General features: G+C 54.3%; 1 protein-coding gene across 1 annotated transcript; it reads left to right on the top strand.

Annotated features, from left to right (window-relative positions):
• The first annotated feature begins 694 nt into the window (after positions 1 to 694).
• Positions 695 to 9,612, top strand: ANKRD60 (ankyrin repeat domain 60). Its single transcript, XM_036420190.2, has 4 exons — positions 695 to 1,247; positions 5,334 to 5,464; positions 6,825 to 6,990; positions 9,005 to 9,612. The coding sequence occupies exons 1-4, from the start codon at positions 695 to 697 to the stop codon at positions 9,238 to 9,240; spliced, it is 1,086 nt and encodes a 361-aa protein (XP_036276083.1). The 3' UTR covers positions 9,241 to 9,612.
• Positions 9,613 to 14,292: the final 4,680 nt, after the last annotated feature.

Genomic DNA, 14,292 nt, shown 5'->3' with positions numbered 1-14,292 from the left:
ATCCACTGAGCAAACTGGCTAAGGCACCCATCACTCTAGCTCTTTGTGTATTAACTGTTCATGGGCCCAGGGGCTGAGTGCTTGGGATTTGACCATCACAAGTGAGCTTCCTATTTACTTGAATGTTGGGCCGCCTCTGGTGAATTAATGGAAAAGCACAAGATGGTTTCACAAGATGGAGCCCCCTTGAAAGCTATTCTGACAATAGAGCCTTTGCCACGGGGCCTTGCCCCTTGTTTTTATCAGCCCCTTTCTCACTCTAATAATTCCAGAGCGTCTCCAGAATTGATGGTTTTGATGCAGCTTTGAGAACTCATGAAGGTCTGTCTGTCGCCCACTCCGGAGTGGCCAACTACTCCCCTACTCGCGCTCCCCCAAATCTGAAATGAGGCATATTTCTGCAATGTTGTTTTTTTTTTTTTTAATCATTATTTATGCTAGAAATACGGTTTTTAAGCAGGACTAAAGACCGCCTGAAGCTTGATTTAGGGCCTTGTTCAGCATAATTCCTCCAGGTAGTTGGTCCCCAATTAGCAAAGATTGTATTTTACAGGGAGATGAGAAGAGATCACGGCTCCCAGCAGTGGTGGGAAGCTGCCTGGCTTTCCAGGTTAAAGGAGTGACATCCAGAGCAGCCTGGCAGCTTGGCGGTGGAGTTGGGGACCTGGTGGGAGCTGGGGGCGGGGGCGGGGCGATGTCTATTGATGTCAGTGAAGCCCCCCATTGTCGTAGGGAAGAGCGTCACGTCCACGTGAGCCGCCTGTGTTTACTGCGGGGCTCCGGCCCACGGAGGGCGCGGGAGGGCGCGGGCGGCGATGACGCGCGGCCGCTGAGCTCAGCGGATGACGCACGCGGGGACGCACTTGGGGACCGGGCGGCGGCGGGCATGCAGCGGGCCACCGAGGGCGCGGGGGGAGCGCGGACGGCGAAGCCGCAGGGGGGCGCCCTTCGCCCTGATCCTGCCCTGGGCCAGCGGGGCGGGCGGAGGTTGGGCTCCGTGGGCCGGGGGCGGCGACACTCCTCCAAAGCCCGCGTCCGGGGTCGCAGCCACGGCTCGCGGACGGCGAGCATGGCGCTGGACTTGGCCCCATACCGCTTTGTCATACGGGTGCTGCTGGAGGAGACCGGGGAGATGTTCACCGTGACACACTGCCACGGCGACATGACGGTGCAGGAGCTCAAGGAGGAGCTGGATCTGGCAGCCGGCATCCCCTTGAACCTCCAGCTGCTCCAGTACCTGGACCAAGGTGGTGCCTTCTCAACCCCTCCCCTAGCCTTGCTATTCCCTGGACCCGGGTGCCCAATCTCCTCTGAACGTCCTGACGCTAAGGGGAAGCAGCCAGATGAGGATCCCAGGTGTCATAACACACCCAACCTCCTGGGACCCTCAGATGGAAAAGCAATCCCTGGCCAATAGGGTTCTCCCGATCCTAGACAGATCCACACTAGACCTCAAATCTCAAGACAAACCTTGTCTGCAGGACGACCCCATGTCATGAACCGCCCTGACTCTTAGGGTTCCAATCCCAAAGCAAACCCTGCTCACAGTAGGACCCCAAACTCAAAGCAAACTCCCAGCCAGCCATGTCCACACAAGGACACCAAATGCCAAAACAAACCTGCTCCCAAACCCAGAACAAACCTGTTCAAGACAGCCCCAACTCTCTAGGCTAAGCCCAAATGCCTCAGAACCCCAAATCCTTAGGAAACTGTTTATGTAAGGACGCTAAAGAGTGAAACAGCCTCTATTCACCTCTACCCCAAATCCAGAACAGATCTGCCCAAGACTGAATCCCAAATGTTCTTGGTAACCATGACTGCCTTAGAATCTGGAATCCTTTGGCAGTTAAGTCTACACAAGGACTCTAAAGCTCAGAACGAGCCCCGCCCATGTTGGGAACCAAAACCAAGAAACTTGGCCAAGACTGAACCCCAGATTCCAGACTATCAAAGTGACCATCAGAACCCCGAATCCTCCACTGACAGTGTTCACTGATGAGCACTGAAGCCTGAGACAAACTCTGCCCCTTGAAAACCCATATCTGTAGGCAAACCATGCCCACGTTTGAACCTCAAAGTCCCTAAGCTGCCCTCGCCTGCAACAGACTTTACCCAGATCACGACCCTAAATCAGAGCAGACATGCCTAATTCTGAGCCCCTAATCTCTAATCAACCATTTGTGCATCCGAACCTCAACCCACCAGCCATTACTGTGTTCGTAAGGATGCCAGACGGCAAAACAAACTTCCCACATCTGGACCCCAAATTCAAAGCCAACTCTGCCCACACCTGAAAGCCAAATCCCAAGTTCACCATGACCGAATACACCAGAACTCCAACCTCAAGCAAAGTGTCCCATAAGCGCTCTAAAGCATGAGGCAAACTCTGCCCACAATAGCACCCCAAAAATAAAGTCAACCTACCCACATCTGCACCCCAACTCTCCATGGGAACCATGTCTACATCAGCACTCCAATTTAAGCCAACCACATCCATGTAAGGAAGCTGAAGTTCAAAACAAACCTCACATATGAGGACCCCAAATCTTAAAGCCAACTCCGCTGGTACTAGTATTTGAAACTCGAATCCCTTAGCCAACCTAATCTACATTAGAACCCAAATTCTAGATCTAATCCTGCCTGAGTCAGACCCCCAAATTTCAGGGAAGAACCTGTTCAATTCCTCACCCCCCAGTTGCCACACTACCCAGGGCTACGTCAGAACCCCCAAATCTTAGAACAAGTCTTACAGACATAAGGTCTTCACATCCCAGAACTGATCCTTCCCCAAATAGAAAGTAAACCTTGCCTTCATCAGAACCCCGGATCTCGAGATCTCGAAGCAAACCCTATCCACATTTGAACCCCGAGCACTGGCACGAACCCAGTTCGTATCTGAATTCCCATCTCAAGTTGTGTCCTTGTCCACATTAGGGGCTCAGAGCTAGCCCCACAGGAATCAACCCAGCACCTGAACTCTCTGCGGCTAAACTGGGACCCCTGAGCTTCCTGTCTGGACACATCCACGCGAGAGGCACCGAGTGGAGGGTAAACACCCTCGCCATCAATCTCCTCCCGTCAGCCTGAGGACCTGGCTGGCCTCTCCCGATCAGTACGATACTTGGATGAGAGGATCAAAGCCCCCAGCCTCCGTCACCCACCACCCGTGGACATCAACGCAAAAACACTTGAAGAGATGGAGAGGTCTGGCTGCAGCACAGGGAGGTGAGCGGGCTCCTGCAGACACACAGCAATGATGCCGCAGAGGCCAGAATGGTGCAGACAGGTCCCAAGCAGCTCGGTGCTCCCGCGAGCACTCTGGGGCAGCTTCTCATCTGCACGCTGAGCCCTCTCACCCAGAGAAGTCTCGATGCCATGTCCCTTCCTAGACAGAACGACTCGGAGAAGCGTCTGTGGGAGCCGCGGCCCCTTCCTGTGTATCGGGTGTCTGAGGACAGTACTGGGCAGTAACTTTGGGGCATTTCTGAGGCTTTATTCCAAGGGAAATAGATCTCAGACCCCATCTGCATTTAACATGTTAAAAACGAGGTGAACTCCTGAAGGACTCAGAGTTCCAAAACAAGTAATTCGAAAATTACGTCTCCTGAACTACGAATGTCTGGCCCCCTCCGGTGAATTTATTTCTGCTGATGAGCTATGCTGAGCAGTAAATTCAAGAAAGCGAAGTCACAGGATTGTGACTTAGCGCTGATGTCACAATCCTGTCCCTCAACCAGCACTTAGCGAGTGTTAGAAGCTTGACCTCTCTCTGGGCTGTGGTCCTTACTGCGGACGGCCCACGGGGGAGAGGGAAGGTGGGACCACGCTGACAGATGACTCGAGGGCTCCTGCCTATATGTAATGAGCCAAAGCCTCTGTGCCCACCTCAGAGGTCGCAAGGGGGGTCAAATGAGCTAATGGGTGTGAAAACCTTGTGAGACACAAATCTGAAAGGGGTGAGCAAATCCGCAGACTAGGGTCGCCCTGACAGGTCTGTCGTCAGCTCTAATAATTTATTTAAGCGGGTGATAATTAGTGTTTGTGTAAGCTGGAGTCGCTGCCTGCCGCAAGGAAGAATGTGCTCCGATTTCTTCCCGAGGAGCTGCTCAGCATGTGTGACTCGCACACTTGTCGTTTGCAGGGAAACACAGCTTTACTTAATTTCTTCAAGGTTGATGGGAAGACAGGTTGTCTTGCTTAGTCTAATTACTGATTATCCTCTGTGCTGGAACCACAAACAAGACCCTAATTAGCAGATTTGCCAGCCACCACTTCCTGTTTACATCCACGATCCAGAGTGGCTGGATCCAGAGATGCCAGCGGAGCCCAGAGCGAGGGCGCCCAGCGCTGGCAGGAAGGGCAGTTCTGGTTGGAGTCCCGGCTTTGCCATGCCCTGGGGGCCTGAGTTTGCTTATGGGAGGTGACAGGCCTCGCTTGCCATGAAGATTACTTAATGTGGGCACTTCTGCCCTGGTCGGGCGGCGCAATTGGTTGGAGAGTTGTCCCATACACCAAAAGTTTCAGGTTCAATTCCTGGTCTAGGAACATACCTAGGGTGGGGGTTTGACACCCAGGCTGGACATATGGACACGGAAGGCAACCGATTGATGTTTCTCTTTCCCATCAATCCCCCCTCCCCTTTCTCTCTCCCTTTCTCTCTCAAATCAATAAAAACATATCCCTGGTGATAACTAAAAACAAAACAAAACAAAAAAGAATGCAGGTACTTCTTTCAGGTATGTAGTAATCAACCATGAAACCCAAAAAACACTGGTGAATTCCACCTGGCATGAGTGACAGCCCAGCCCAAGCAGAGATTCTAACCTGTGGCATTGCTTATGGGGAAAGCACAGATCCAGCAGACGTGTGCCATTGCTACCTCTTACCCAACGAAGACAACGCTCGCCAGAGGGTTTTAGCTTGACTTGTATGACCACGCCGAGCTGTGCTACACATAGAGGACAACCTCGGTACTTCAAGTTTTCACTCTGTAGAGTTTGCCTCATGAAAAGACTCTAGCGACTCGTGTTCTTCGCAACATGATGAGTTATAATGGCAGAATTTGGTAAACAGTTGCCTTGGTTTTTGGGTTTGGAGGTGGCTGGTTGGCTTCTCTCTGAGCGGAGCCACATTAGTGTTCTGAGAGCAGGAACGACCACCGGCCGCTTGTGTGGCGCCATCACGGGTGGTGGCGTGCTCACGGCTCACGTGCTCACGGCTCTGAAGGTACCTGTGATAGCCAAGGTCAGATCACCTCCTAACTAAACTAACGTAATAGTTTATCTGAAATACCCATTTTTATTTTTTTTAAAAGAAAAACTGATTCTCCGCAGGAATTTTGATGGATGACACTACCCTGAGGTTTCACGATGTCGTTCCCGGTGGAATTATTTCATTACATGTCTGGCGTTATGATGGATGGGCGGACCTGGTTCAGGCAGCGGTGGAAGGGGATAGCAGTAAGGTGTTCTCATGATTCTTTACATGGGTATTACACCTCAGGAAGCAGTTGTAAATGGGGTGTGTGTGTGTGTGTGTGTGGCAGGTGGGGATTCCCAGACTTTAATGTAAATATTTGAGGAGAAATTTCAGCGCAGGGAGAAAAGATAACAAGGACTTATGTCCTAATGTTCAAATCCAGGTTCCAGTGTTTCCCTCCCTCATTGGGTTTGCGATTTCACTGTGTTCACTCACTTTTGACTTATAATCCACTCATGCCCCCCAAAAGAATCTGGGCAATGTGCTCTCTGTTCACATGTGTATTTGGTGAAGTCGGAAACCTAATATAACTGCCAGTGCAGCGCCCGGGTGCCCTGGAGATTCTCGGCCCGGAACACGGGCAGGGGCACCGTCCTGGCGGGGTCTGCCTTTCTCCGGTACACAGCAGGCGCCTACTGTTTGCCAAGCCATGTCCTGGGCTCTGGGGTGGGCGGTGGGGGGGAAGTAGATGGAAACCAGCTTGTCCACCCAATGGTGAAGACCAATCACTCAGACCCAGGGGACAAGTGTGTGTGCTTTCTAGAAAAGCAGCTCAACAAATAGGGCTGAGCTGTGTGCAAGGAGACGGAATTCACTCCGGCTGGGAACGGGCTGGGAGGCTGGGTGCGGAGGCGTGTTGGGATTAGGTCGGGGAAGGGTGAGTGGGTTTGGGGGAGGCAGGGACAGCACTGCAGCACCCCTGGGTGGGTGCACGTCTCAGAGGAGGGTGTAGGGAGGGGCCATGGCCAGGTCCACCCTCGCTCCTCCGTCTCCCAGGCCTCCCCGGTGCCTGGACATTCTGGCTCTAACTCTGGGCTCAGGTGACTCCCTTTTGTCTGAGCCAGCACCCTCCTCCCCGCCACCCCACGCCAGACACCGCCATCAGGGAGAGCCCCCTCTGTGCACCCCGAGGTGATAGTGTTCCGGTTCTTCCTCCCCGAGAGAGAGCCGAGTTCAGAGCGCTCCCAAGCTAGCGGACCCAATGGGCCCGGAATAGATCGCAAGGTCGGAATGAGCATGTCTCGGGGGAAGCTTGTTCACCGAGGGGAGCCCCTCTGTGCTGGCTGGGGTCTTCCTCACCGGCTACGACCACCTTCCTCTGGGCACCCGGAAAAACCTGATTTCAAACATTGACAGGAAGCATTTCCAGCTTCCGAGCCTGCCTGATGGCACGTTCCTATTTCCTGGGCATGTGTAGTCCCCCCACCCCCGGCTGTTTTCCAGCCTCCCCGATAGGGTTCGCCCCCCTGGCCCCACGGTGGCCTTCACTGGGCTTTTGAGCAGACCTACCCGGGGGAGGGCCCTGCCCCCGCCGCCCCACGCTCACGCCCCTCCGTTCTTGCCAGCTCTCCTGCCTGGGAGTGAGCGAGGACTCTCCGTACCGAACAGCCACTCTGCTCTACCTGGGAGAGAAGCAGCGGAAGAAGTGGGTGGCTCAGAGGGCCTTCGTGGCCTTGTACGTCGCCTCGCACAGAGGCCACGTGGAGGCGGTGCAGTATCTTCTGGAACAAGGTAATTGTGAGGCGAGGATGTTCAAGAGCCAGTCCTTGGTGAGGAGGGAGGACAGAATGGTTTTTCCTCGGTCCCTTCAGCAGCAGCTTCCTTTGCGCAGGTCTTGTCAACCAGCCATCAAGGTCCCTGTCTGAGGCGCCTCAGGACACGGTAGCCAGGGGCCGGTCCCCTCCCTGGCCAGGTCTCCAGGGAATTCTTTCTGCTGCAGGAGAGCAGCCGAAGGGGCATCCTGGCTCCGTGTCCAACCAGACCCCCCGGGGCACCCCTCAATGCCTGTGTGGTTTGCACCCCAGCTGAGTGGGGTTTCTGACATGGACTGGGGGGCCCACGCTGGCACCCTTCTCCTGCTGGTTGGCGGCCCTTCCCTCCAAGCCTTGAGATAATCACCCCAAACACTCTTTCCTCCTCTCCCTCCCCACCTCCAGCCTTAGCCCGCATTGTCCCTGAATTAAGGGCCTCCCATGAGATTCTGTGAGAGCGGGCGCCATCTCCCTGGATGTGGGATGTGTCTGAGGAAAGAGGCCCACAGACTGAGGTGTCGCCCATCAAAGAACAACGCACAGTGGTTGTGGCCAGGCCCGGCCAGGCCCGGCCACGCTTCCCTGGGAAAGGAAGCACGTGGCGGGCAGCGTCCTTGGCCAATGGTTGGGAGCTCAGAAGAGAGCCTCGTCCAAGGGTCTCCACTGTCAACACCCCCAAATCAGACCCTTTCTTTCCTGCCTGCAGCCTTGGCCCCGCCTCTCCCCACTCAGCCTGCTCTCTCCCGCCTCCGGCAGGCAGGGCGGGCACAGCTCGGACCTGCGGGTAGGATGACCAGCGGCGTCCTGATGGAGGGAGCTTCCAGACTGTACCCCCCGCCCCTGCCTCCTGCACTCTGCCTGTTGTGAGATGAAATATGGGTTTTTCACAGCCCAGCATCCTTTAAGCTCATAAAATGTCATTTTCCCTCTGATGGAACTGTGATGTATTTGAAAGCACCAGTTAAAAAATTACAGCCAGCCTCGCGACGTCTTCTGTCCTTTGCAGACAGCCGTTGGGAAGAGGCGGCCTGGCCCGGGCCGGGCGCTAGGAGGACCTGTTTAATGGACCCTGTGCCTCACCGGCCAGCCATCGCTCACAGAATCGGGCTCCCCAAGTGTCAGTCCCATGGAATTGAAGTGCCTGGTGTTCTGTGCCATGACATTTGTTACCCAGAATTTGGTTCCACTCAACAAGTGCACATTGGACACCTGTCATTAGCCCATCCACCTGCAGGAGGCAGTGAGGGATGCAGGTGTGTCTATGAGTCAGGCCACCTGTCGTCCATCATGGCCTGGGCGCCTGTCTTCCCCAGGCGTCACGCTACGTGCTGGGGAGGAAAACATAACCACTGTGCTTTCTGCCCTCATGGAGTTTATGAAGGGACATGATTACAAGCAATTAATTCCATGGTCGGTGTGCACAGCATATCCACCGAGCTTACACAGAGGCGCTGGGGGTGCTGGTGACGGAGGGGCTCCTGAGGGAGGGAATGAGACCTAAGAAAGGACACAGTGAGCCCAGGGGCGAGGAGAAAGGATGGGAGTGTGGTTGGCAAAGGTCACAGTGCATGCAAAGGGCCTGGGGCAGGATAGGGGAGCAGGGTATATTTAAGGGATGAAGCTGGGAGGCTGGTTTGATCGGGGCATGCAGGGTGGGGAAGAAGAACATTGTGGGGGTGTTGCTTGAGTGAGAAGGGGGAGGGGAGGGGAGTTGGAGCAGTAAAGACCGAGAACATTATTACCCCAAGGGCAGTGGATGCCAATGCGGGATGGGAGGAGGGTGACTGGCTTTTTGAAAGACCACTGGCTACGGTGGGGGAGAGCCTGGGGGTGAGGTGGTGCCGGGTGCTGGGGGAGGCATTGTCCCCTCACGTAGACCTGGTACTGAGCGTGGGAGCAGCTGTTAGTTTTCCTGACATTCCTTTCCCAGCCTCAGCCCCTCCATGCTTCTCTTCCTGATCACACCTCCCGCAGCGAGCTTTCTTATTTTACAGGAGCCAACTGTCTCGGCCGGTCCCCCATGGGCAGGACGCCCCTGCACGTGGCTGCACTCACTGGCCAGTCAGACTGTATCAGCCTCCTGCTCCAGCATGGGGCCTCCGCCTATGCCAAGGATGCCAAGGGGGTGACCCCCAAGGACATCACCCACCAGCTGGACCACAGGCAGTGTGAGCAGCAGATGCTCTTGTCCCAGCAGCCAAAGGCGGGGGCAAAGGGCCTCAAGACCTGAGCGAGGCCTCGCAGAGAGGAGAGTCTCCCCGGAGAGGAACACGGCTGAGCTCCCGCTGAGATGTTTGCTGGTCAAAGCCGAGCCGGGCGACTTCTGAAGCGCTGGGATCCACAGTGACCCTTGCTGAGCAGGAAGGCAGGAAAACATGGCAATTAATCTGAATCAGATAGTAAATTATCTGTCTTGGTTGCAGATGACCCGCGGAGGGAGCTGATAGAAATAGGTGAGCCGCCTTCATTTTGTAACCCATTACGGCCCTAAGAGGCTCCATGCCAGCCTTTAATTTTAAGCTGTTTGCGCGTGGCGCCTGATAACGCCACTCAGGGTGACGAGAGCCAATTACCTCGTCCCGCGCCCGGAGGTCGCCTAATGCACCGGCGCCGTCGCCATCAGGAGGGCGGCCCTGCCTGCACCGCGCTGCGCGTGTTGGCAGATGTCGGGAGGCCGCGTGCAGTGAGCTTCCATTTGCAAAGCTCACAGCTCCAAAGGCTCCCACGGCTAGTAATGTTCCAGAAGTTTCCCTGAGCCATCCCTGAGGGGTCTGAGGCTTGATCCGGGGTGGGGTGGGGTCTGGGGAGAGCTTGGTTCTCCAAACGTGTTCTCCTGAGGGTGCCTGATGTGTTGAAAGGCAACGCGTTGGCGGTGAGTGTGGAGGTGGTGGTGTGGAGGACGACGATGAGCCTCCAGGAGGAGCCGGCACCTTCTTTCCTGTGTCCCATCGCCAGTGGCCCAAGCACCACCTCCCTCCAGCTTTCTCCCTTCTTGCTGGAACCCAACTCGCTGCAGGACCTTATGGGGCAGCATCTGTGCTTAATGCTAGGTTCTGTACCTCACAACAGATCCAGACTGCGGGCCCGGCCTGCTGTGTGGATGAGGGAGCTGCGGGTGTTGGGGAGGCTATGAGGAAAGATGAGGTCTGAGGCAAACTGACACACACTCCCCTGTCTGAAGGCGCCATGGCTCAGCTCCAATGGAAACGGGGGTCAGAGGTAGCCAGCTCTTTCCAAGCTGTCTAGAGCTGGAAATCTGAGTTTTTTATATAAGTTTTGGTTTTGAGTGTTGGCTTGAACTTTTTAAGGATCGTGATATGGTACAAAAGAAGATTTGAGGCAAACATAAGACTGCCCTCCGTTGTGAAACTAACTCGTTTCACAGAGGAACGTGGGTCCAAACTACTTGACTCTCATTGGGACAATCGCTGGCTCTGAAGCCACAGGGCGGGCAGCCCAGGGTCCCGTCTTGGATGTCTCCCTAACTAACGCTCTATATTCTGCTGCAGCTTCCGGAACCCCTCTCAGGCGCCTAAGTTGTGTTTTTAAAGGGATGGAGATGGTATGGAATGCTGGCGCCCTTCCTTCTGACATAGGTCCCAATACCTGGGTTCAGCTTTTGAATTAACTGGCCGCGTTTCCTGCTGTCAGAGCGAGGAGGAAGAGCTGTGTTGATGGGGCCCTACCTTCCGCAGTCGGGGCTGTGCCCAGCTCAGTGATCTGTTTGACAAATAATAGCCAGGAAAAAAATAGAGTTTAGCGTCAACTATGTCAAAACCGAGATCTTGTTTTTGGCAGGCTTTCTCCAAAGTCATAGGCAGATATTAAATAACCCCACTGAGCGGGTCAATTCATTTAGCTAATGAGGTGTGTTGGGGGTGGGGTGGGGGCGGGACTTGAGCACCCTTTTAACTTCACAAGTGGCATTACCCAAAGTCATGTTTGCCTGGAGCTTTGCTCTATTGTCTTTGTTTTAGGAGAGCCAAGTGCCTGACACTTGTCCTCAGAACTTTGGAGGCAAGCACTCTGTCTTCCTGTGGCCCCAATTCAATTAAACTCTTGGCCAGAAATTGGGCAGATTCCAAGGTCTCTGTGGTGACATTTCGCTCAGTCTGTGGCAGGGTCATTTGAGCATGCCCGAAGATCCCGGGGACTCTTCATTTGAGGAAATCTCAACATCCTCTCTCATATTCAAACAAGCCTCATCACAGATCCAATAAAAGATGTCCACCCCATACAAGAGTTGATTTGCAATTGATCACAGTCATGTTACATTGGTAGATATTTCACTAAACATTTTTTAAAGGTGTTTTTTGGGTCATTCTTTGACGCCAACAACAACAGAAAAACACATTTGGGGTTGGGGCAACTCATATTTTTTTAGAATCTGGTTAAGGCATTGGGGATGGCGTGTGGCAGTGAAACAGCGGTGGTTTGCAGGGGCCAGGAGGGCCTCACTCTCCGAGGAGAGAGTGGGCTTCCTCTGGGAAAGGAGCGGGGCCAGTCTTCTGGGTATAAAATCCAGCCCCCTCTCTTTGTCTTGTACTTCCTGTGAGCCTGGGCTCTCAGTCACTAGAGCAAGAAACTGGGGGACTAGTGTGGGGATGCAGTGTTTGGGGTCAGTGTGGACCTCAGATCACATCTTTTATTTTAAAAAAAATATTTTATTGACTTTCTACAGAGAGGAAGAGAGTGGGATAGAGATTTAGAAACATCAGTGAGAGAGAAACATTGATCAGCTTCCTCCTGCACACCTCCCACTAGGGATGTGCTCACAACCCAGGTACATGGCCTTGACCGGAATCAAACCTGGGACCTTTCAGTCCACAGGCCGATGCTGTATCCACTGAGCCACACCGGCTAGGGCCCAGATCACATCTTGCAGGCTTTGCCCTGTGGTTAGAGGATGGAGGGCAGTCATGGTGCCTGGTCCCTAAGGGTATTGGGAGGACTGAGGGAGTAGAACATGCTCAACAGGTGCTAGTTGTTATCATCTGAGAGCTTGGTGGGGTGACCTTGCTGAAGTCAAAGGCTAAATTATTGGTGTTTGAGAGAGAGGGAAGATAGGAGAACCATTTGGTGCTTTTCTTGGAGTCTCTGAAGTTCCGATCACCACAAAACTGATGACCTGACACTTTGAGGTCAGCACCCCCAGGAAAATGCCATGGAGTGTCCTTGGAGCTCTTGGTGGCTCATGAATGAGGCTTCCTCGGGGACATTGCTCTGCCACCAGGGACATTGCTCACCAGTGTGCCTATGTCAGCCTGGAAAACAGTAACTGGTACTAGGGAGCCCTTCTGGAGAGGCGAACCACTCACTAGAAGCAGATAACAGCTGTGTTTCTACTCGCCTTGGCTGCCAGGATGCTCAGAGCCAAGATTAGGCGCCTCCTGGAGCAAATACCCACTCTCCCCCCGAGTGCATTGTCACCAGTTCCTCTTCTCGTACGTGTTCAGTTATAAGTCGCCCCCAATCCTCCCGAGGTCAGTGTAAATGAGAAAGAGGTGACACCAGCTGTGGTTCAGAGGGAGCTTGGAACATCTTTTCCAGGTCCGGTTTGGCTGACCCAGCCTCCAGGCCATCAAGCCTCTGGCCCCCCCCCCCCCCCCCCCCCCGCCTCACACACACACACACACACACACACACACACACACACACACACACAGAGTCTCAGGGGCAGCTAAACAAGACCCTGAGCCTTATTCTGCATCCTGTCCATTGGCCTGATCTTCAGCATCCTTCAGGCCTCGGATGCGGGTGCCTTGGCTGCCCCTCTGGACCTTGGCCAGCCCAGTTCTAGCAGGTCTTCAGCACGGTGCCGTCTCTCTCCAAAGACTCCTCCCGAGGTGTCAGCTGAGCGTGGGCTCTGCCCTCTGCCCCAGACCTGGGCCCTCCATGGTCTCCAGGGCTTCCCATGGCATCTCAGCGGACTTAGGTGGCTCCTGACACTCCTAAGTGACACTGAAACCTCGGGTGAGAAAGTCCTCTCCTTTTCAAACTGCCCCCAATCCCTTTGCTTCCAACAGAAGACAGTCTCCATGTGGAACTGCTATCCTAGGCCCTCGCCAGCCTCCCTTTTAAAAACACGCAAATGGAGCCAACCGCAGGCAGCTGTGTTTTGCTGCGAGTTAGTGCCATTGCCTTGTGTTCAGTATATTTGTGGGCCAGAAGCTATCCTTTCTTCACTCCTCACCAGTGTCTGACTTTGGGCAAATGGCCACCTACAAGGACCTCAGCTTCTTTGTCTATCACGGGACCATCATCTCCATGCCAACCTGGTTGTGCTGGTGAAATAAGACAACCAAGGTGAACAGTGCCCTCCGGACCTGAAGCCCGGATGGTGTGGTTCCCCCCACCCCCTACACCTCCCAACGTCCTGGGAGGGCCGGGCCTTGTGAGCTGCTAGATCCATTTATAATCTTCCTTTGCCAGCAGCTGCGTGGCTCTGGGCCTCAGTTTCCTCGTTGGTGACAGTGGGCCCTAAACCCTGCCCCTGTCACTGCTGGAGGGATCCAACGCCTGGCACAGAGCAGGCGCCTGATGCGCAGCAGGCATTGATTGCTCTTATTATTATTATCACTCCCGCCACCTAATTTGCTTACAGTGTTTACTCGCTGGGAATCGATAGTCTCCCGGTTCCCAGAGAGCCTCATCCATCCTCAGCAAACATGATGCAATAAGCGCCGCCATCCAGAACAGATAATTCCCAACGTGGGGGATAAATAATGTCCCTGAAACTTGCTGATTTAAAAAAATTTTTTTTTTTTTCCTATTAAGTACAGAACTTCCTCGCAACGTCTAGAAAGCCCATTTGAACCTCAAACGCCAGGGTCAGTTCTGCAGGAGAGGGGACAAAAAGATCTCAGGCCAGAGGAACATTCCAGGCCCTGGGCTCTGCCTCTGCAGAGAAACCTGTTAACGTTTAGAAAACACGGTGTCTGTGTTCATGGAAAATCACCGATGCCGCAGTCTGCGTCAGAGCCAGAGCTGGGTGCAGGGCTGGGCGGCGGGGGCTCTCAGACAGGCGCCCCCGCCCGGGCCCCTGAAATGGTTTGCAAAACAGGCCTGTGGCGCAGTTCTTTTTGTTCTCAGCTCTCATCGCATCCTGGAAAGGTCTGTAGCTCCCCCTGCCTGACGCTGGCGAACCTGGACACAGCACCGGGAGACAAAGCTCGCCGGTTGTCAGACCAAAAAAATAAACCCTTGCAATGTCACCTACGTACGGGGTCGTGTGCATTGTCCCCGCGCCATCGGGAAAGGGATAAAATCTGATAGCCCAGGT

This window comes from Pipistrellus kuhlii, unplaced genomic scaffold, assembly GCF_014108245.1.
Source record: "Pipistrellus kuhlii isolate mPipKuh1 unplaced genomic scaffold, mPipKuh1.p scaffold_m20_p_63, whole genome shotgun sequence".
In the NCBI taxonomy this organism is placed as follows: Eukaryota; Metazoa; Chordata; class Mammalia; order Chiroptera; family Vespertilionidae; genus Pipistrellus; species Pipistrellus kuhlii.
Note: the sequence above shows the minus strand (reverse complement) of the source record. Positions and strands in the feature narration are given on the sequence as shown.